Source organism: Gouania willdenowi, chromosome 18, assembly GCF_900634775.1.
Source record: "Gouania willdenowi chromosome 18, fGouWil2.1, whole genome shotgun sequence".
Lineage (NCBI taxonomy): Eukaryota > Metazoa > Chordata > Actinopteri > Blenniiformes > Gobiesocidae > Gouania > Gouania willdenowi.
In genome coordinates this window covers 17,219,860-17,240,997 of record NC_041061.1, presented here as the reverse complement: position 1 = coordinate 17,240,997, position 21,138 = coordinate 17,219,860, and the positions used below count along the sequence as shown (strand labels likewise).

The 21,138-nt window shown below is 38.1% G+C and overlaps 3 protein-coding genes across 4 annotated transcripts in view; 2 read left to right on the top strand and 1 right to left on the bottom strand.

Annotated features, from left to right (window-relative positions):
- The first annotated feature begins 1,862 nt into the window (after positions 1-1,862).
- On the top strand, positions 1,863-12,771 carry LOC114480334 (transmembrane protein 88-like). The gene is made up of 3 exons (XM_028474411.1): positions 1,863-2,177; positions 5,163-5,576; positions 11,861-12,771. The coding sequence occupies exons 2-3, from the start codon at positions 5,169-5,171 to the stop codon at positions 12,143-12,145; spliced, it is 693 nt and encodes a 230-aa protein (XP_028330212.1). The 5' UTR covers positions 1,863-2,177; positions 5,163-5,168; the 3' UTR covers positions 12,146-12,771.
- tdrd7b (tudor domain containing 7 b) overlaps positions 12,012-21,138 on the bottom strand; it is a 29,234-nt gene continuing 20,107 nt past the window's right edge. The window contains exons 21-23 of one of the 2 annotated variants that reach the window (XR_003676086.1): positions 15,445-15,712; positions 15,176-15,289; positions 12,012-12,135 (exon numbers count right to left, since the gene is read on the bottom strand). The gene's annotated coding sequence lies outside the window, so the exon portion shown is untranslated. The remainder of the gene's footprint in view (positions 12,136-15,175; positions 15,290-15,444; positions 15,713-21,138) is intronic. The other variant, XR_003676087.1, reaches the window with a different exon arrangement.
- LOC114480336 (calcium-binding protein 2-like) lies at positions 15,488-20,922 on the top strand. The gene is made up of 7 exons (XM_028474412.1): positions 15,488-15,549; positions 15,666-15,789; positions 16,243-16,273; positions 17,886-18,029; positions 18,110-18,219; positions 19,093-19,240; positions 20,894-20,922. The coding sequence occupies exons 1-7, from the start codon at positions 15,488-15,490 to the stop codon at positions 20,920-20,922; spliced, it is 648 nt and encodes a 215-aa protein (XP_028330213.1).

Here is a 21,138-nt window from a genome sequence, read left to right as displayed (position 1 = left end):
CACACAAACCCTTTGTTGTTTCCTGTTGTGGGCTGCGTGTGCATATATGACAATACAGTCTGATCATTATTACTGTACGTTGCTAATGTCTGAGCAACTTTAAAATATTTAAATGTCATAAAATAATATATTTGGGAAATTTCACTGCTCAGCATTTCAACTGAAAACCCCAATTATGATCAAAGAAAAATATTGATGACACAATTAGAGAAGGTCATCCAGTATCAGGAAAGAAATAAGAAAAACCTTCAAATGTTTTAAAAAAGGCTTTCAGCGGCATGAAGTGCAATATTTGGATTCGCCTGTAGAGGACGCTTCAGGCTTATTTTTGCCTTATGGTTGTCATTTACAGCTTGGTATTGTCCAAAAATAAAGTTCTGATTGAATTTCTTCCCATGTGAACGTTAGTTTTGTTTGTATTCTATAACTAAAATATCATTACACTTTCATATACAGTAGTTGTCAATTGAGTTAGGACCATCATTAGATCCTAAAAACTACTGCAAATATAATGCACATACTTAAACAGGGCTAAGAAATTCGCATTAAGGCACAAAAAATGACAAAAAACAATAATCACCCAAAATCAAAAGTCAGGATAAAGTTAGGCATATTTTTTCAAAAATTAAAAAAAAAAAAAAAAAAAAGTGAGTTAGGACCATCATTAGACACTAAAAACTACTGCAAATATAATGCACATACTTAAACAAGGCTAAAAAAAAAAGCATGAAGGCACAAAAAATGACAAAAAGAACAAAAATCACCCAAAATCTAAAGTAAGGCAAGTCATATTTTTTCAAAATTTTGAGTTAGGACCATCATTAGACCCAAAAATGTACTGCAAAAATAATGCACATACTTAAACAGGGCAAAAAATCCCAGTAGGGCTAAAAAAAAAAAAATGACAACAAATAAAAATCACCCGAAATCAAAAATAAGGCTAAAGTAAGGCGTATTTTTTTCAAGCATTTAAAAAAAAAAAACAAATTGAGTGAGGACCACCATTCGACCCTAAAAACTACTGCAAATATAATGCACATACTTAAACAGGGTTTAAAAAGAAAAAAGAAAGCAGTAAGGCACAAAAAATCACAACAGAAGTAAGGCTATAGTAAAGCATCAATTTGGTTTTTGAAAGTTTTTCATCCATTTTTATAACTTACTATAGCCTTACCTCAGTTGTGAGGCATTTAAAACTAGTAACCAACTTGTAAATTTTTAGGCCAAGTGAACATTTGTGATTTGCATACTTAATAATGTAAATCCTGGATAATAAAATAGAGTAATATTTACCACAAAAATGGGTTTTATAATAAAAAGTAATTATATAATATCATACACTACTTCAATGTGTTCATTTTATTAATAATTGTATTGTTATTTAATATATAAATGTTAAATTTTGACACAAAGTAAATTACAGAACAGATTGAACTCCTCTTTGTTCTGAAAACAGTGTTAAACACAATTCACAGTTTCAATCGTGATTGTAAGATTACACCATTAATCCACTTCATTTTACATTCTTTTCCTGCCCATTCCACACTAAAAGACTCACAAAGGTCAAAGCTGAAAGTGGACTGCAGCATGTCCTGTCTTTGCAGCCCTTCCCCCTTTTCTTCCACTCTCAACTTATCAGCCCCCCCCCCACCTCTCTTGGACCCCCCATGCAACAGGACAGGGTGAAGGGGGTAGCATGTCCTGGATATGAGAGGTGGAATGCATGCATGGAGAGGAGTTGTAGGAGGAGGGCAGAAAGGGCTGATAATAAGTCTGGGTGGGTGGAGAGAGAAAATGGGGTGGATGCAGGGGAACAGGAGGAGGGAAGAGACAGCTCCGTGCTCTCAATCAGATGGGGGTGAAAAGAGGAGGTGCACATGGAGCTTTGACATACTTAAAACAAAGAGCACAGAGAGGTAGAAGCTGCAGAGTGTCGCACAGCATGTTCAACATCAGACGTGGAGGAGATACTTAAAAACAAACCTGAGAAACTTTGATCTTCATCCTCTGATATAAGACTACATCACAAATCCTCCCTCAGCATCACAGCAACAGAAGTCAGGAATAAACTACTAAACAAATCGACTGCATATCTTAAAAAGTCTTCAGAGTTGGAAGAAGCTGCAACAAATCTGGAAGACGAACAGCAAGAGGTCCATCGGGCCCCACTGCACAATGTGAGTATCATGTCAGTGGAGCTGCATCCTTTGGAAGCACAAATTATTTCTGTTCAGAGTTCAATCTCAGACAAATCCTGGTATTCTTTAAGGAAAAAAAGTGTAATTCCAACATTATTGTGGGATCATTTTTTGACATTTCACCTTGCGCAGGTCAAAATATAAAGTTCTGGGAGATTTGGCCTCTTGAATTTGACCCGTCTGGTGTAAATGAGAGTTTGGAACATCTTCCAACAATTACACAGAAAATGAACAGCTGTACTTTATTTTCTGATGTTAAATATAAGGGATATTTCATTTGAAGTCTGAATACCAAAATTTTAGCTGCTGCCATGGTATAGACCAGGGGTTCTCAACCTTGGGGTCACCGAATGCCTCTAAGAAACTAAGAATGTTGACCAATTTGAGCCCATTTTTGCTTATTTTACCCTTTTTCTGCATCTACACCAAACTTGCCACATTTTAACCTATTTTCATCACTTTTTCTTTCCACATTTTTGCTCGTATTAATGCATTTTTGCGACTCTACTTCCATTTCTGCCACATTCTGTACATTCTCTCTACTTTCAAGACATTTACTGCACTTATAAACCCTTTCTACCACTTTTCCCACTTAATGTCACATTTGTTGACCCATTATTGTCACTTTTAACCTCTTTTCACCACATTTCATGCTTTTTTTGCCATTTTAACCAAATACACGATTTGTTATGCCACTAAATTGCCAGTTTAAACTAACTGTTCCGATAAATGTTCCAATATTGACACTTTGAACCCTTTTTACCACTTTTTCTGAACGTTTTTAGCCACTGTAATTTGCAACTTCTCTGGAACCTTTATTTTGGGGGTCGCAGGCTGAAATGGTTGAGAACCACTGGTCTAGACAGTAGAATAATGGAGTGAAAGAACAATAGGAAAATCTCTGTGAATCATTGGAGCATGGAAGAATAAGTGAGGTCTCCACACACACACGATACAGAACGTTTAGGATCAATCAAAACAATGCAGTAACATTTATTTACACCACCACACAATAACCTCCCAATGGGATTGAGAGAAAGACATGATGGATCGAGTTCCTTAGTATATTTCCAGAAAGCTCACACACACACATTCAAACACACTTTCCTGCTGGTCCATCCTGTATGACCTTCCACCTTCAAAACAATTAAAACAACAATGGAAGACAGAATTGGAAAATAAACAAAAGTCTATAAATGATCATCATGGTATTACAACCTTTCACTTGACCAATGCTGCAAATAGCAACTCAGCACATCCTCATTGAGAAATCAAGTCACATAAGATGAAAAAAAAGGATATTATTTTATTTTACACAGGTGAGACAAAAAAACTAAGAGAACCTCTACTCCAAACACAGGAGGCTGCCTTACATCAGGCCCTGCACATTGAACACTATTGAACATGTGCGTATGCCATCACGGTTCAGTTAAAGGTATGACATCATTAACCCTTACCTTCCTGAGGAAAGACACATTTTCAGTGCTGGAATTTACCCAGTTTGCACAGCTCAGCTGGTTTCAACGTGAGCATTTCTGTTTTTTGACCCCTGAGAAGTGAGGATATCCTGTACCAGACAGCGCTGAGCACCACGTAAACTAAGTCCTAACATCTGAACCAAAGAAGGAGCACAAACCTAATGAGAAAACAATGGCATCGTAGTGTAAACAGGTGCAAAAAAATATGTTTTTGCTTGGACCTAGGCAGAATTTAAATGTCTTTCTAATCAAATTTAAATATGGTTTAGCATGCTACCTATCCACCTGTTCCTAACTTACAAAACAGTAGCTGTTTTTAAAATGTATTATATTTTATGTTATGTTAGACTAGAAGGGAAAGTTTATTTCCTGTGTATATAAATGACCATATAGATAATTAAGCCTTCACTCCATTAAACCCGTCACATTTTGTTGTAGAGAATTTAATTACACAAGGAGTTGCTCCCATAACCAGCAAACCATATAAGGTTCATTTATGGCACAGTAGCGGTATCGGCTCTACTTGGCTTGGCTCTACTCTCTTTTTGCTAGTTTCCACTGGGAAAAAGTACCTCCTCTGTGGTACCTGGTGCTGCTTTTTTAGTACCTCCTTTTTTGAGGTTGAGGTTGTCTGAAAATGTGACATAGGCACAAAGCAAACACTGATTGGGCCTGAGAATCATTACAACGCAGAGTCATCAAAGCATGCACAGAGAGGAAGTATTTGGCCACCATTGATTTTTGTTGGCGATCTTGAGAGGTTGGCAGCAAAAAAAGTGCAATCTGTGGAGTCTGGCAGTTTCACGTGACAGGTTGGTGCTCAATGGAAACGCTCCAGAAAAACAGTATCAGATCCCAAAAGGGAGGAGTGCAGAGCCAATATCGCCAATAGAAATGTGCCAGAGTCATGTGACCAAATGTTTGCATACATTTAGAAATACGATTATAGCATCCACAATAAACAGAATTAATGATAGTGTTGTTTAGCATGTAATATTGTGCGGGCAAAAAGTGGGGAAGTTTAGTCTTTTATACTGAATGACAATTGTAAATTTCTTAGGTTTGTAAGTTTAATTTCTCCATACAAGGAACTTTGGTTTTGCAGACAGTGAAATTATTTGGTTGATGTGATAAAATCCTCTCGAGGAGGCTTTTACTTTTTTTTTTTTTTTTCACGGACTGACAACACCCTCAAGAAACTTTGATGCCAGTTTGCCTTCATCTCTCTATTACACAATCTACTTAAACTAATTATGGGGCCCTTTCCTTTTGGCCAATCAGCTTACTGATAATCATCACCTTCTCACAGGGCATCACACAAAGCTCCCTTCCTGTCTGATAAAACCTCTAACCGTCAGTTGAACCCAAAACTCAAGCTTTTGAAGAATGCATCAACACTGAGATGTTTACAGAAATGTTTTAACATGTGATTAAAAAATGCACGACCTTATATAAGTAAAAAGCCTCTATTTTCCTCCTCACGCAGTTCACAATGAGTATGAATGGTACTCTGGAGAGAGGAGCCCACCACCAGGCCTTGGATCTGTCTGAAGAACTTCCACCTCAACATCACCATCATCACCCCATCAACCACCATCAGCATCTCCTTCACTCCAACTCCTTAGCCTCCACCACTGCTGTGGGGGTGGGCGGAGGTAGAGAAACTCCTTCCCGGGTGGTCGTACCTCCACCGTATTCAGCAGCTGAGAGTGGAGGTGGGGGGAGCGAGGCCCCGCTGGAGCTGAGGGGGTCCCTTGACTGCTGGGCCTGTTCGGTGCTGGTGACGGCTCAGAACTTGGTGATCGCTGCGATAAATGCCTGCCTCGCTGGCCTGGTGTTTGGCACCATCCTGACACCAGCCATCTGCATGGTTGTGTTTGGATTCCTTTGTCATTCCACAGTAAGTGGGATAATGGAGGGAAGGGGGGGGGGGGGGGGGGGGCACAAGTTGAATTCAAGCGGTTACATAATTAAGCAATATCACACGAGAGGGAGTGCTGTTGTGATGAAATATCAGCACTGGTGTGATTTGGTCATAGATAATCACATCAGTGCTGATATTCAACGCAACAGCATGACCTAGAGTGTGATATTGCTTTTATTATACAACAGTTCTCCAAGCGCATTTTATTAGTCAACAGCAGTGTTTGGAATAACGGTGTTTAAAATAACGGCATTAGGAAACGGCGGGTTTTTTTTTTCAGTAACGGGGTAATTAACTCATTAATTTTTACGCCGTTACAACACTGTTAATGTTACTGAACGTTAAATGCGGTGTTGTCTGAAAGCACCCCTGGCTTCATACGCAGCTGTAGTGAGGAGGTGGGTTAAAAACAAGGTGAGCGATTATGATTGGCTAAGGTGGCGTCATGTTTCATGGTAGCCAATCAGAGCCAGTGTTTTCACACATGTGCCAGCACATGCGCCACACACACAACCACTACAGATTTGATGAAGCAGCAGAGATGGCGAGCGTGGAGCATTACGATGAAAAGTTGTCATTTTTAAGGTGGCGATACAAACACTAGGGAAGTGCATGTGAAGTGTACATTATATCCAGGAGCGAAGACTTTGTCCACATTCGCTGTAAGCAACTCAAATTTAGTGGAGCACCTCACAACGACACACGCATCTAAAAAATTATTTGACATATAGCAACATTTTTTTTTAACAGCAACACACATAGTTACTTTACAATTACTAACTCAGTTACTTTTTGGAACAGGTAGTGAATAACTATAACTAATTACTATTTTAAAGTAACGTTCCCAACACTGGTCAACAGTATCAAACAACAAGAGATTATTATTTGTTTATTTAATATTTTATTAGGCTCGGCCGAAACAAATTGGTTCACAACTGGACTGGAAACAAGGGGTTATTAGAATGCCTCTACAGCGGAGTGATTCTGTCTGTAAAATGTCCCAGTGCTGTTGTTACTTTATGGCTGTGTTAGAAATGGCATCCTAATGTACTACTCATACTAAGTCTGACATGCAAACATTGGCCTCGTTTGATGCCAAAAGCAGTTGAATTTTGAAACTCAAGCATTTTGTTGGTATTTGTTGAGGCTATCACGTTTTATAAACCAGCATGCTCGCAAGCTAGCTATATCTTTGGTTGAATTAGAATTTAGTTGATGCAATTTTTGCATTTAATACGTTTCTTTAAAGTGTTGCTAGACCCACACATGCTCATTTGTGCTGAGTTCATAGAAACCCGGCCATCCCATTGTGTCAGCCTTAGACAAAAGCCAAATGACAAAGGGATGCATGGCACAAAGACAATACAGTGAAAATACTAAATAGACTCATAATACCATCACACTATGGCAGTGTTTTATTCTTAAAATGTAGGCGAACATGTTGATGAATGTTGTTTAATTGTACCTTTAGACTAGCTTTGCTTTTAGATGATGCACCCATGGTTTCCTTGTTTCACAGAGAAACATTGAGAGTGGCAACCCTCTAAAAAACAAATATAGGACCTTTGGAGTATCAAGCTGGGAGGGGGGTTGGGGGGATAGTATTGGTGCAAGTTTAGCTAATAATTGGGATATTCTGACATCGGCATTACTCAACATGAACTTAAACATACATTATAATTTAGTGATTCTCAACTAACAAGCTATACACAGGAGCCACACTGAGGAAGAAACCCAAAGTGATATTTATTTAATATCATATTGGTTGTAAATTGCAACATCTTACCATTCAGAAAATGGAATAACTTAAACAGTTTCAATTCTTAGGTGTTCATGACACAGAAACCAAGGACAACACAGGGTTTGTTTTTAATGTTTTGTGTTAATTTGAGGTTTTAAACGTGCTTGGTTACCGTTTGAAACAAAAATATGTTTAATATACTTAGATATATGTGTGATACGATTTCCTCAGGAATTCATACATTTCCTTTGGGTGTTGACTAAAGAGTCATCATTCATGCTTCAGAGATTCAGTGGTCTTTCTTTGGGCCAGTGACCTTCTTAATGACCACATAGACCAGGATTCTCTCTGTTCTTATGTTCTCTCATAGTTAGCCTCATGTGACAGCCACTTAGGCGGATTATCTGGCAGGAGAAAGCGGGGAAAATAAAATGGAATGAGAACCAAAGTACAAAACGTATAAGTACCGGTACTGACTGGACACAAAGTGCATTTCAGGTTTTTCACAAGAATCATGCCAAAGTAATACAAATAATTCTCAAACTTAGTTTGTTTTTCCATAAAGCATGATTTAGACCTCTTTACATGTTGAAACAAAATTAATAAACAAGTGTTGTCTGGTACAAGTCATATCTTTAAAGCTGTTGTTGTGCTTTGATGTCACCATCAAGGCTTGAGCACAGCTCTCTTTTTAGATAATCTCCTGCTCCGGAGCTCCAAACCTTTTGCTCTGCACTCTCCTCATGCACCCAGATGTTCCCTTCATCGTTCACGAGGAGATAAGGATGATTCAAACCCCCTGTCTCCTCATTCCCATCCCACATTCAATTCCTGACCTCTTCCCCTTTATCTCACTCCCTTTGCGTTATTACTCAGAAATGAGTGCACTGTTTGCTATCAGGACAAGTGAAGCTAACACAGTAATAGTGACATTCATTCACTCAGTGGATCCCTTTTAGCTATAGATAAAGTAGTGCATGCGTGTTGTCAGTGTGTTATATCTCAGACTAGTAAATGGTGTCTGTCTTCACCTCAAACACACATTCCAAACAGTGTTCATCATCTCCCATTTTTACTCCTCCTCCTTCATCTTGTCCCCCTGGCATCTTAATACTTTTCTCCCTGCATTGGTTAACAGTGATCATCATGTAATCTCATCTGAAAAAAAAAAAATAATGAATAAAAAAAAAGGGTAACTACTTCAATAAAATAAAGAAATGCATATTGCAGAATCACAAGTAAATGTTTGACAGTTGTTTCAAACATAACTCCTACCTTTGTCTATTTTTTATTAAGATATCATGATGCCAATTAACTCACAATCTGATTGGTTAAACCTTGGGGTGAGGACTCCATTATGCCCCATACCCCATTTGGGGTTAAAAGACACTGGGAGGGTTTCGCCGGATGCCTTTAGGAAACAGAATATTTTCTGAACAATTTGAGACAATTTTTGCTTATGTTTTCTGCAACTACACCATACTTGCCACATTTTATCCTAACTTCATCACTTTTTTTTGCCATATTTTTGCTCCTTTTAATGCATTTTTGCTACTTTACTTCAATTTCTGCCACTTCTTAATCAAATTTGAATGCCTTTTCTGCACATTTTTCCCATTTTCAAGACATTATTTACCTAACTTATAAACCTTTTCCACCACTTTTCCCACCTAATTGTTACAGGGCGGGTAGGAGCTCAGGTGCAGACAACAAACACACCGAGACAGAACTGAATTTAACTGTTTTATTAAATAACTAAGGGAGCTGGCAAAACCTGGGGTTCGCTAAAAGTGCGAGGCTTAACTGAATCTTCAGGGAGGCGGGGCCGAGGGTGAGGATGGCAGGCAATGGAGCGCAGGCAGAGTCTGGTGCTGACAGGGACAAGATGGAATCGGGGGGGGGGCGCACGACCCAAGACAGACAGAGGCAGATGAACAGATGAGCAGGAACAGGCAGAGGTGAAACGGAACATGGTGGAAGCAGGAGCCGATCGGGTGAAGTTCTGGGTTGAGCTCTGGGTTGCAAACAATCTGGCCCTTACTGCTGGCCAGGGTTCCACCTTAATGGGGCTGCTGATTGCATCCTGTTGCTGGAACTTATCAGCAATCAGGCCACTCACTCACAGCACCACTGAAAAACAGAAACGAGAACAGTAAAACAGCGCCCCTAGTTGGCGCTAGAGGTGGATGGCGTGACACTAATTTCACAAATTATTAACATTATTGTCACTTTTAACCTCTTTTCACCATATTTCATGCTTATTTTTGACAATTTAATTACATTCCCGATTTGTCATGCCCATTATTTGCCAGTTTAAACTAATTGTTCCAACCAATTGTTCAAATATTGAGACTTTGAACCCTTTTTAACACTTTTTCTGTCTGTTTTTGGCCACTCTAATTGCTACTTTAACCAACTCCTGTGGTTTTAAAAGTCCCATTTCCATACCTGTAAAGTATCCCGTTTTGGCCGGGAAGCTCCCGCATCTTCCCGTATTAGTATTTTCAGGTAAATGTCCCGTATTTTAATGTAATAATAATTAAAAGTTGCCTTACTGAACTGAACGGCATCACTAGCCTTCGAGAACTGCCACCTGAAATGGACTGGGTGGCAGCTCTCGTGAGATTAGTGCCGACAGCAGCAACAAACCTGGAAACAACTCAGAAGAGAGATGATGAATGAAGACGTTCCAATGAAGAAAACAAAGAACTGGTGTAAATATGTTGTAAAATGAGACACAGAGTTTATCTTCCTAAAGAGCAGCAGGATGTGACACAGTTACACATTCTGTTAGATTAATAACTGAGATTTTAACGTCTACCGCAGCGGAAGGAACGACGTGTCACCATGAAAAATCAGCCAATCACAAGCGCCACAAATATACACTGTTTTAAAAAGTGTTAAAGAATGTAAAGTCTGTAACAAATGTGTCTAATAAGTCATTAGTGAATACCAGAGAACCACATGAGTGAGCATGAGAAATTATAATAAAATATATAATGAAAATAAAATGTTAATGTCTAACTTAAAGACAAGCAATGTGAAATTAACAGTAAATATGTAATGTGTTGACCTGTATATAAACTGTAAGTATATTAAATAAACACATGTGCTTCATATATACATTTATGTTTTTATTTAGGCTCTTTTATAATTTAGGAATTAGAGCTGGGCAATATATCAAGATTTCTATTTTGGCAATATAAAAAACTATATTATTTCATATATATATATATACAGTATATACTGTATATTATAGCTTATTATGTATCAAAATACTAGTTTTAGGAGTTGCTGCTTTTACTTCTCAGAAATCCATCTAACTGAGTTTTACATGCTGTTCTGATCGCACATCAGCTGTTTGTTAATAAATGTCCCTGTGTGGCATTTTACATTAGCAAATTTAACCCAGAATTGTCTCTCTGGTCAGACTTTGTTTAATAAAATTATCTAGATTTATATCATATATCACCATTTTGAGAAAATATATTGAGATATGAGTTTTGGTCCATATTGCCCAGCCCTAGTAGGAATGTTCACAGCATTTCAATGTTAATAAAGGTAGTTCTACCAGATTCTAATCACATAATTGTATTTAGTAAGTGGTTGACAAGTGGGTATTTTAGATTTCTTGTACACTTGTCTTAAAATATAAGAGCTACTGGAGCTTGGTTGGGCGGGTGGAACGACTCGTAGTGGGCGCCAGAAAATTTCCCTTATTTTCAAATCCAAAACTGGACAGGTATGCATTTCACCACCTTTTCCACCATTTTTGGTCACTTTAAACCTATTTTATTTCTGACTAAAACAAGGATTTACATCTTTAAGATGACTATATACCATGGAGCAAATAATAATAAACTTCCTGGATAACAGTGGATATTATTCAGATAAATAAATAAATGTGTTTATCACAGATTCATAGAACAACGGACCATCATTTTACTGACTTTATGGATGGACCCCACAAATCTCTCCCCTTTATTCCCCCTTATAGATGACCCTGTCTCCACATGACTGTTCTTCAATGTTCATGTCTGTGTTCAACCACCTTCAGCTACAGTGGGGGGTCCCTGGTCTCTGGCACCTTTAATTTGGGGGTCGCGGGCTGACAAGTTTCAGATCCACGGCCTTAAAGCAACAGTTCATTAATAGTTTTTGTCGAAAAACCTTAATGTTGATCATAAAGGCCTTAAGGCAGATTTTTTTGACCCTGGCAACACATGAAAACTGTATGATTGAATAAAAGCTGTGTGCATAATAATGCCTATTTGGTATTATTTAGAATATGCTTCTTATAAAAGGTTTATCAAAACATTATAAAAAGGATTTTGATAGTGTTTTGACACACAACGAGAGCTCAGTCTGAGCTGAGAGTTTTAAAATTAAAACAAAATAGCGGAATAGTGAAAACGGTTTGTTGTTGTCTTCCCAATGCTTTGAACCATGTGCAATGGTTTAAATAAATTACATGTACCTCATTAGTTTACATACCTCCCATTTCTCCTCATCTCTGCAGGTCCGCCCTCATGGGACAACCCCGTACTGCTCGGAGCTGCTGACTGATGGAGGCTGTGTGGCTTTGCTGGTGGTGGGGTTTCTCTTGGTCACCCCTCTTCTGGTTCTAGCTCTGGCTGCATACTGCCGCTTGGCCCGTCACCTCCAACTGGGCCTGTGTTTCATCCCATACAGCCGGGCCGTGTACAAGAACCTGCCAGCAGCACATCATCGTGGCCTGGGCACTGGGTGCTGTGGTGGGCGTGATGGGGCTGATGGCAGTGGGAAGGGAAAGGTCTGGGTGTGAGAGGAAGGTGGGGTTAAGAGCAGACATGAGAGGAACACAATCAGTGTATAAGAAGGGAACATGGTGATGTAAAAGTAGCATTTTGTTCCACTGATCCACTTCGTAAAATCCAATCACAACTTCAACGCAAACATCTTGGAGTGTGATCAGTTTTTTAATGGTCTGACTGTACATTTACACTCGCAGGTATTTTGTATTATTTTGTAACATCACAGTTAGGCCGATACAAAGTATTGCATCCACTGAATACCAAACACAAAGCAGGGACTTGTCAACAACAAATTATATATAAAAACTATGTATAAACAATAGATACTGTTCAGTAACAGCACATAAGTCAACACAGTGGGACCATGCTGACAGGAAGTAGCATAACAAACTCTATTCCTTATATAGCTGAGACAAAGAAAGGGACTGATTTAACGAGCTAACGCTGGTTAAACAATTCACAGACCCGTCAACACGTTTCATTATCCTGATTCTGAAAATAGCACGCCTCACAAAACGCCGTCGAGACACTGAAATATATCAAACCAATGCTGTGATATAGAAATGTATGACCTAGAGTAGCACTGCTGAATGGATTGTATTTCTTTTTTTAATAAAGCTTTTTTGATTTTTCTGAAGTTTTCTGTACTTTTTACTCAAGAAGGGAGTGTATGAGGAAAAATATAAATATTGTACGAGAATTTCACTTAGCCTATATAGTATTATGATCCATTAAGGGGCCAATGTTAATCTTCAAAACAAATAGACTACTTCAGTAAAAAAAAAGAAGAAGAGAAATTTAAAGTTATTGCTTATTTCTCTTGACATTTGTTTTCATAATCAAAAATACTTTGACAATCTCAGGAGGAAATTAGTCACTCTTGCTCTTCAGTGAAAAGTTTATAGCAAGGAAAGAATTATAGCTAGGAGAAATAAGACACCTGAGATATCAATGATCAAAATGTAGACATAGAATATCAACATTAAAAAGGAATTGTGAAAATAATACATACATAGTGCAGTGATTCTCAACTGGTGAGTCGGGACCCAAAAATGGATCACGGACCTGTACTGAGTGGGTCTCGGACAGCTGGTCAAAAATACAGTAAATAAATACCCAATGTCTCTCATGTTGGACTTGTCTTTTATTTTTGAAAGAAACTTTCCTTTTGACAGGCATGCTGTGAAATGCATGTTGCACAGGAAAATATATAAATGTATGTTTTAAAAAAAGATTATGTATGTGTGTTTTCAACAGCTTTTTTTGAAAAAACTAAATTTGGTTGGTTGAATTCTTGAAAAAACAAAAAAAAAGTGGGTTGCGATTTAATGACCGTGGCAAAATGAGGGATCCCAGGGTGAGACCAGATGAGAACCCCTGATATAGTGTATATATATATATTTTTTTTGTTGTTTTTTTTAAACAACAGAAAGTAGAAGTTAAAATGCTTTGTACTTTCAGGGGAGAATTATCTACATGGTAAGTTCATACTACAAATACCCTAACAGTACCACAAGAACAGACTAGCAGTGTTTCCCAACCTTTATTGCCCCATGTACCCCTTAGCCTTTACTTCTTATCGCAAGTACCCCTTAGCTCATGTTATACATTATCTATTTGTGTCTATAGGCTCGTCTAACATTAACCTTGAATTTAGGCCTTTTTATTCAGAGTTGTGCCACAAAGTATTGATGGATGAGAAAAAAAGTCTGTGTGCATGTAAAAAAAAAAAAAAAATGTATAATGTTAAAAAATTTTTTTACAAATCTGTGTACCTACTGATAGGTGTTCAAGTACCTCTAAGGGTGCACGGACCCCAGTTTGGGAACCTCTGCTCTATATCGGTATATAGGTTAGTTTTAAACTGTTGAATTTTTTTACCAATACTTCTTAACTACTATTTAGGTCCTACTGCAAATACAATTGATAACATGATAATCTGCAGTTGTTTAAAAAAAAAAAAACCTGAGCCTAAACCTAGTATACTTAGAGACGGGTGTCGCCGTCTAGTGGAAAAGCAGTGAAATGACGTTGTAGCGTGACATGGGTACATGAGTGAAGTCTACACAGAGACAGAGGTGAACTAAAAATGAACCAAAAACAAAATAATATGCTCGGCTACTCAAGTTTATGAAATTAGTTGTTCTGTCCTCTCAATGAACATGTGACCACTGATCCAACACTCCTGAAGTAATTGATTTATATTGATGATCAATAATGTCCTGGTGTGGGAGCAAATATACAGAAACATGACAATAACATGATGAGAATTTTCAGCTCGAAGCAGATTACATTAGCCTAACATGGGCTACATGTCAGCAAGTGAAATAAATACAGTATATCCTACCCAAAGTAGATCTACTCAAGTTGAAAATTAAAGATTTAAAGTTCTAAAGTTCTCATTCTAAAGTTCAAGTTCAAGTCCCCTATTTTGAGTGTGTAGCTCTCTATGCGCTTTAGGTTGCAAAAATAGGAACCCCAAAGTTAAAGTTCTAAAGAAAAATGTCTAAAGTTCTGAAATCAAAATTTTCTAAAGTTCCAAATTTTCAAAATTGAATTTCTGAAGTAAAAGCCCTATAGTTTTACTGTTAAAATGGAAAAGTTCTAAAGTGAAAGTGAAAGTTCTGAGGGTCTAAAGTTCTGTACTCTTATTATCTGGCCATGTTGGCATTGTTATCCTAAAAAACGTAAATCGTCTGAATATAAATCCACATTTGTTCCTCACAAATCTCAGGAGAACTCAGATATTTGGCAATGATTTCAATCTAATTTGTGAACGCTGTTTAAATGCAGTGTAATGTTATATGTATCAGAAAAAGACTTTATTTTATATTTTAATTTTCATACTCAATTTCACATCTCATTTTTCTCATTTTTTTAATCAATTCAATGAAAAGGTATACACAGGGATTCCACATTCATTATCCCAAGACTGTTTAAATAAAATGAAAAAATAAATAAAATTCATTTTTAGGACTAAACCTAAAAATGCAATATCACCCGACCGGCCTAAAAATTAAGTTTGATTCGTCCGCCCTTACCCATCAAGGTGACACTGCTGCTTCATGTTGTGCTTTCTAATAGCTGACTACAGGTTGATCCAGGTAAACCTGGTAAGCCTCTCTGATGGCAGGAGGTCAAGAAGAGAGGCACGGCTATAGGAGGAAACACACAACAACACAAATAGGCTACTGCTGCACACGGAAAACAGGAGCTGGACTTTTACCTACAGTATTTTACACCTTTAAGATTGAGACTTAAGGTAAGCAAGCAAATCTATATGGATAAATCATGCAGACGTGTTGTTTACCTCTGAAGGCTGACCACCCATATGATGTTCCTCAGTTTAAAGGATGTCTGCAGCAGGAGGGAGAACTCCTTCTACAACTTCTGCTGAGTCAGTTTCTACAGACGGGTACATGCACACTGAAAACTAAAAAAAAACTAAATTAGGATTTAAGTGTGTGAAATGTTTTGAGATTTGATTGGTAACTTAATACTTTACGTTGAATATTTCGGGTCATGTTTCAGGGCGAAGGACTCGCCGTCAGGTTCAGTGTCTGACGCACCCAAGAAATCTTCAAAAAAGTCCAAGAAAAGCACAGAGAGTATGACCAAAGTGTATAACTCTGTGCTCAACAGTGTGTTTGGGGCAGTAAGTATCTCACTAACTCAAAACAACAGTTAAAAACTGACGCGTTTAATATGATTCCCACCTGTGCTTAGAGAGCAAAAGATGGAAATAAAATGGCTTGCAATTGGAAAAAAGATTATTTGGAAAAAGCAAACTAAAATAAACGTGTTAGATGCTTCAAAAGGCAGAAGTCAAGCATTGCAGGTTAAACTGCTTCCTCTGAGCCTGGAGTGTCGACACAGCTTTAGTGGCTCATTAGCTTAAGCTTAACGTCTCAGATCATTAGTGTTGATCTACTTAACAAGTAGAGTTTGGTAGAAAAACAACAACTTTGTTTTATTTGAATCAATAATTTCAGCTTAGAAACACTATGCTGAATTGATTCTACATTAGGGATGTTTGTTGAGCTAAAGCTGTGGTAAAGTTCTGTACTTTTGTGTTCAACAATAAGCCGTTTCTTTGCTGTAATTACAGGACAGGGAGCTGGCTCAGGCTGAATTAGATGGTACGTCTCTTCCAACACAACCTGAATATCATTAATACATTTAGATTTTGTTGTGTAGTTACCAGGGTCGGGGACAATTATAATTGTAAAATTTGATTAATTATGTAATAATTAAATACAATGACTTATTATAATTGCAAATGTAATTGAAAAAAAAAACTGTTGCTGTTGTAATCATAATTGAATTTTAATTGAGTTTAGATAATTGATTTTGTAATTGTAATTAGCATTAGAAACTATATTAAAAATTGTCAATTACAATTTAATCAAACTAATCTATGGCTTACACATATGTAATTAGCAATTATTGAACTATGTTTCATATCAAGCTTTCCCACTACATGTCCTTTATCCACACCCATACAACTGGTACGGGCAAGTGCGTTAGAGTCATGATATAATGCAATTTTATTTAAAAAAGGACAATACGGATATAGTAAAATCACTACTGATGTATTGTACAAAGAATTTAGAGTTATTGCTAAATTCCGCACACGCGCACGCACACACGCACACACCAAGCAGGGGTGGGCCATTGACTGCTACGTTTCCAAAAACGGTCCAAAAGTGGCAAAAATGTGGCAAGAAAAATAATATAAAGCCACTGAAATGGTCCAAAAACAGTCACGAGTGGCCAAACAATGTACAAATAAAGAGGAACTAATATGTAAAAGCAAAGGATAGCTTAAATGAACAAAAATGTGGCAAAAAATAATGTTAAAGGGCAAAAATGCAGAACAAAAAGAGGCGAAATGCACAGAAAAAAAAGAAACAAGTGGTAATTATTGGGCTAAAGCCTAAAACTGGCTCACTGGGATAAAAAGTGGCCAAAAAATGTAAAGAAAGGACAACAATTGGATTCAAGTGTCAAAAAAAACTTGCAAAAATAGACAAAAAAAAGGAAATATGGATATTTATTGGCAAACGGGAGCTAAAGTCTAAAGTCAGAACTTTTTGAAAAGGGGCCAAAATGGGACAAAGGAAGTTGCAAAATGGCTAAAGGAAATAGGTAAAAAGGGGTTAAAAACCTTCCCCCTTTAAAGGTTTTCTGGGAGAATAATAATTAAAACTAAGACACAAAAAGCCACATGTTGAGCATCACTGACCTATTAACGGCTTCTATGTGGTGTCCGCTGATAATGTAGTGGGCTGGTGTGGATAGAAAATGCCAGAGGTGAATTTTGGTCCCAGTCCACCCCTGATGACAAGCATACACGATACCCCAAAATACATACTACAGAGATGGTGCATGAGATCATTAGTAAAGCACTTTGTTCTCCTGTGGGCCATTTTAAGCACTATATAACTAAAAGTTACTAAAATTGTAAATTTAGTCATTGAGAATGTAATTGTAATTGACTTTTAAGGGAAAATCTTAATTGTAATTTTGTAATTGTGAAGAAAACAAAAAGAAGCCAGTCATCATAACTGTAACTGATCATGGGTAATTGAAAATATAATTGTACAAGAAATATATAATTGACCCCAACGCTGGTAGTAAGTGTCTGTTTGTTGGGAGTCGATGTGTGACATCACAGCGTAGGGATAAGCATCTGTCTGGATGAACGGTTCCGTTGACTGATTTAAGATCTCTTTACAATCCTTTTCTCAGAACTGCAAGAGGCCTTCAAGGAGTTTGACTACGACCAAGACGGTTACCTGAACTACAAGGACGTGGCAGAGTGCATGAGAACCATGGGCTACATGCCCACTGAGATGGAGCTGCTGGAGATTGTGCAACAGATCAAGATGAGAAGTGAGTCTGATTCCTGATAAGAAGCACTTTGTTGGACTGTTTTCCATTCCTGGTGTCATGTGTCGTCTCTTTGTCCTCAGTGGGTGGGCTGATGGACTTTGAGGACTTTACTGAACTAATGGGACCCCGAATGATGGGTGAGACCGCTGGGATGCTGGGACTGAAGGAGCTGAAATCGGCCTTTGTGCAGGTCAGTTCAATTAATTAGAGCAGTGGTTTCCACACTTTTCACAGTCCCTCACCCCTTCAGACATTTAACCTAAAGCTATGTACCCCCTACTCCTGCAAACTTAAACATAATGTAATGCCATATACATTGTAGTCCGAGTGAAAATTGACTGAATTTTAGCCATCCTGCTGATGAATAATATATAATAAAATAAAGAACAATAATCTCTAAGGACACAATAAAACATCTTATTTAGAATTATCACTTGATTTATTTAACTCGCCTACTGGCATTTTCAGTGAGAAAAAAACTCCTTTTCATCACCCTGAAACTGTGTAATACAACTTGCTACAACTTTAATGAGAAGTGTGAGGTTGAGAAAATGCATATTCAATTTCAGTTCAATAAAAAACCAAACAAATCTACATATCACTGCAATATTTGGCTGAATTTGAGAGACTCAGCGTTTTAAATTGTTCCCCACGCAAAGTCTTGTTCTGTGTTTTGTTTTCATGTTAGTTATAGCTGAAAATCCACTTTCACACAAGGACGTAGTGGCAAAGGGCATCAAAGTCTTAAGAGCACATTTTGCTAGCGCTAAGCAATGTAGCACTTGCCATTTTTGCAATTTTCTGATGAGGTAGTTTCTCTCTCGCCAATAGGGGGTAGTCTTACAGAGGCCATTGTGTAATTTGTGGCAATGCATGGAGGCTCCTGACTTCTGGTCTATTTATGTTGTAGTTTACACAGTTTATACATTTTATTCACGTATCCCCTACAGTAAATTTGTGTACCTCTGGGGGTACCTGTACCCCACTTAGGGAACCTAGGAATTAGAGGATTTCATTACTGAAGGATAAAGTGTTAGAAAAAATAAACTCTTCCTAACTGTAGTTTGACCTCGATGGAGATGGAAAGATCAACCAGGAGGAGATGAAGGAGGCGATAAAGAGCCTGCTGGGGGAGAAGCTGAAGAAAGGAGAACTGGAGGAGATCCTGAAGGAGCTGGACATCAACGCAGATGGAAACATTGACTTTGAAGGTGAGGGTGAGAAGATGCTGGCCCACTCCTGACTGTATACAGCACGTGTCAAACTCTGTTTTTTTTTTTCACTTGTCTGCACATGCTGTCAAAGGTCAACACTACAAGAAGTGCAATCATTAAGAGACAGCAATGCATGTTTTGTTATTGCAATGAAATAAATAAATGCATTGTATTGCTTAATTGTGACCATCACCAACCCTCCCTAAGGAAGGGTAAGAAACATTTTATTATAGGGAGGATGTAAAAAGGGAGAGCAGTGTTACACCTAGGTGGAGGGGAGCACGGGGGAGAGACTCAAGGCAGGAAATATAAAGGGTGGGGAAGAATAAATTATTTTACAGTGAGAGTGAGATGTGAAGTAGAATATATTGTGTGTGAAGTGTGAAGCTTAGCTATAATGGTGGTGGCTGTGGACAGAGGGAAGGAGTGAGATGTAATACCTAAAACAGGTATTTGGGAACAACGTGTCTAAAGTTAAGCCCAGTACGAGTTTTATCCCACATCCCAAGGCATGCCAGTGCATCGTAGACCAGTGTATGTGCAAAAACCGCTACTGCAAACCCAGGAGCCGCCCCGGGCCCGCAGATGCAGCCAGGCCAGCAAAAAGAGTGGGGGCCAAGGAGCCCCAGGCCACCCCCCATGGCAGAGCAGCCCCCCAGATGTCCCCGAAATCCCAGGCCGAGAAGCAGCCACACACATATCCGAGAAAGCCCCAAGGAGCTGAGCACACAGCACATCCCGCCACCGACCCCAACCCACAACCCCAAGGCCCCCCGCCAGCATCCCCACATGGAGTCCCGACCCTCATATGGTGGCTCCTGAATAGATTTATTTCTATAGTTTTTTATCATTTCTGAACTCTCTCTCTCAAGTAACCCCTGTAGTGCCATTGCGTACCCCCATTTGGGAAACACTACTTTAGACCAACCAAATCGGCCCGCAGGAGAAAGTTAAAAAGACAGAAAAAACATACATTATTTTCTAAATTCCCAAATAATTCAGTTGTAGATATCTCAATACACAAATTCAGTTAAACTCCACATTATTTGGAGGATCGCAATTATCACATGCCTGCAATAATTTTAAAATCTCAAATTGTTCAAAGAACTAAATTTTCCTGAAATAATTACACATAATTTTCCCAAATTAAACAAAAATCAATGAAATTTAAAAGAGAAAATCCTGCAGGGACTGATATCTGTCACTTATTGCCTGGATACTTTATGTATCATTTATACGTCGTGTAAAGTACAAACTTTGATCTCCTGACATGTTTTCGACTGTCAACTGCCAGTCTTCCTCAGAGGCGTCTGCCGATCACTTTGATGTGTCCTTATGAGTTTTTTCTGGACGTGGCCAACTTGACAGTTGTTAGGCTGGCCACGCCAAAGTAAATTTCCTGAAAAAAGTTATAATAAATGAAACCAAAAGATTTTATTAAAAAATAGATAAAATGAACTTACTGGAATTATTATGTGGATGTTAATGTTGAAATTGCTCGTTTTCCTGCCTAAAATCTGTGGCCCACTTATAATCAAACTACTTCATATTTGGCCCCTGAACTAAAATGAGTTTGACAGTAAACAGTATAATAAACCTAGCTTGATGTTAATTCACTGTACTGTCTGTATTCTCTCTCCTTTTCCTCAGAGTTTGTGATGATGCTCTCCATTCGCTGAAGGCACAATCCTCCAGGCTGATATATTAATAGACTAACTTGTGTTTGTGATATTTAGATGCCCACCCATTGATTTCTGCGTATGAAAGATTTTTGAACGTGTTAAAAAAAAGTGTGTTGTTTTTTTCCTTTGGCAGATGTGTGTAGCTGCACAAAGAGAAAACATGTAAATACTTTGAAATGTTTTGATATTTTAATAAAGAAAGAAGAAACCTGC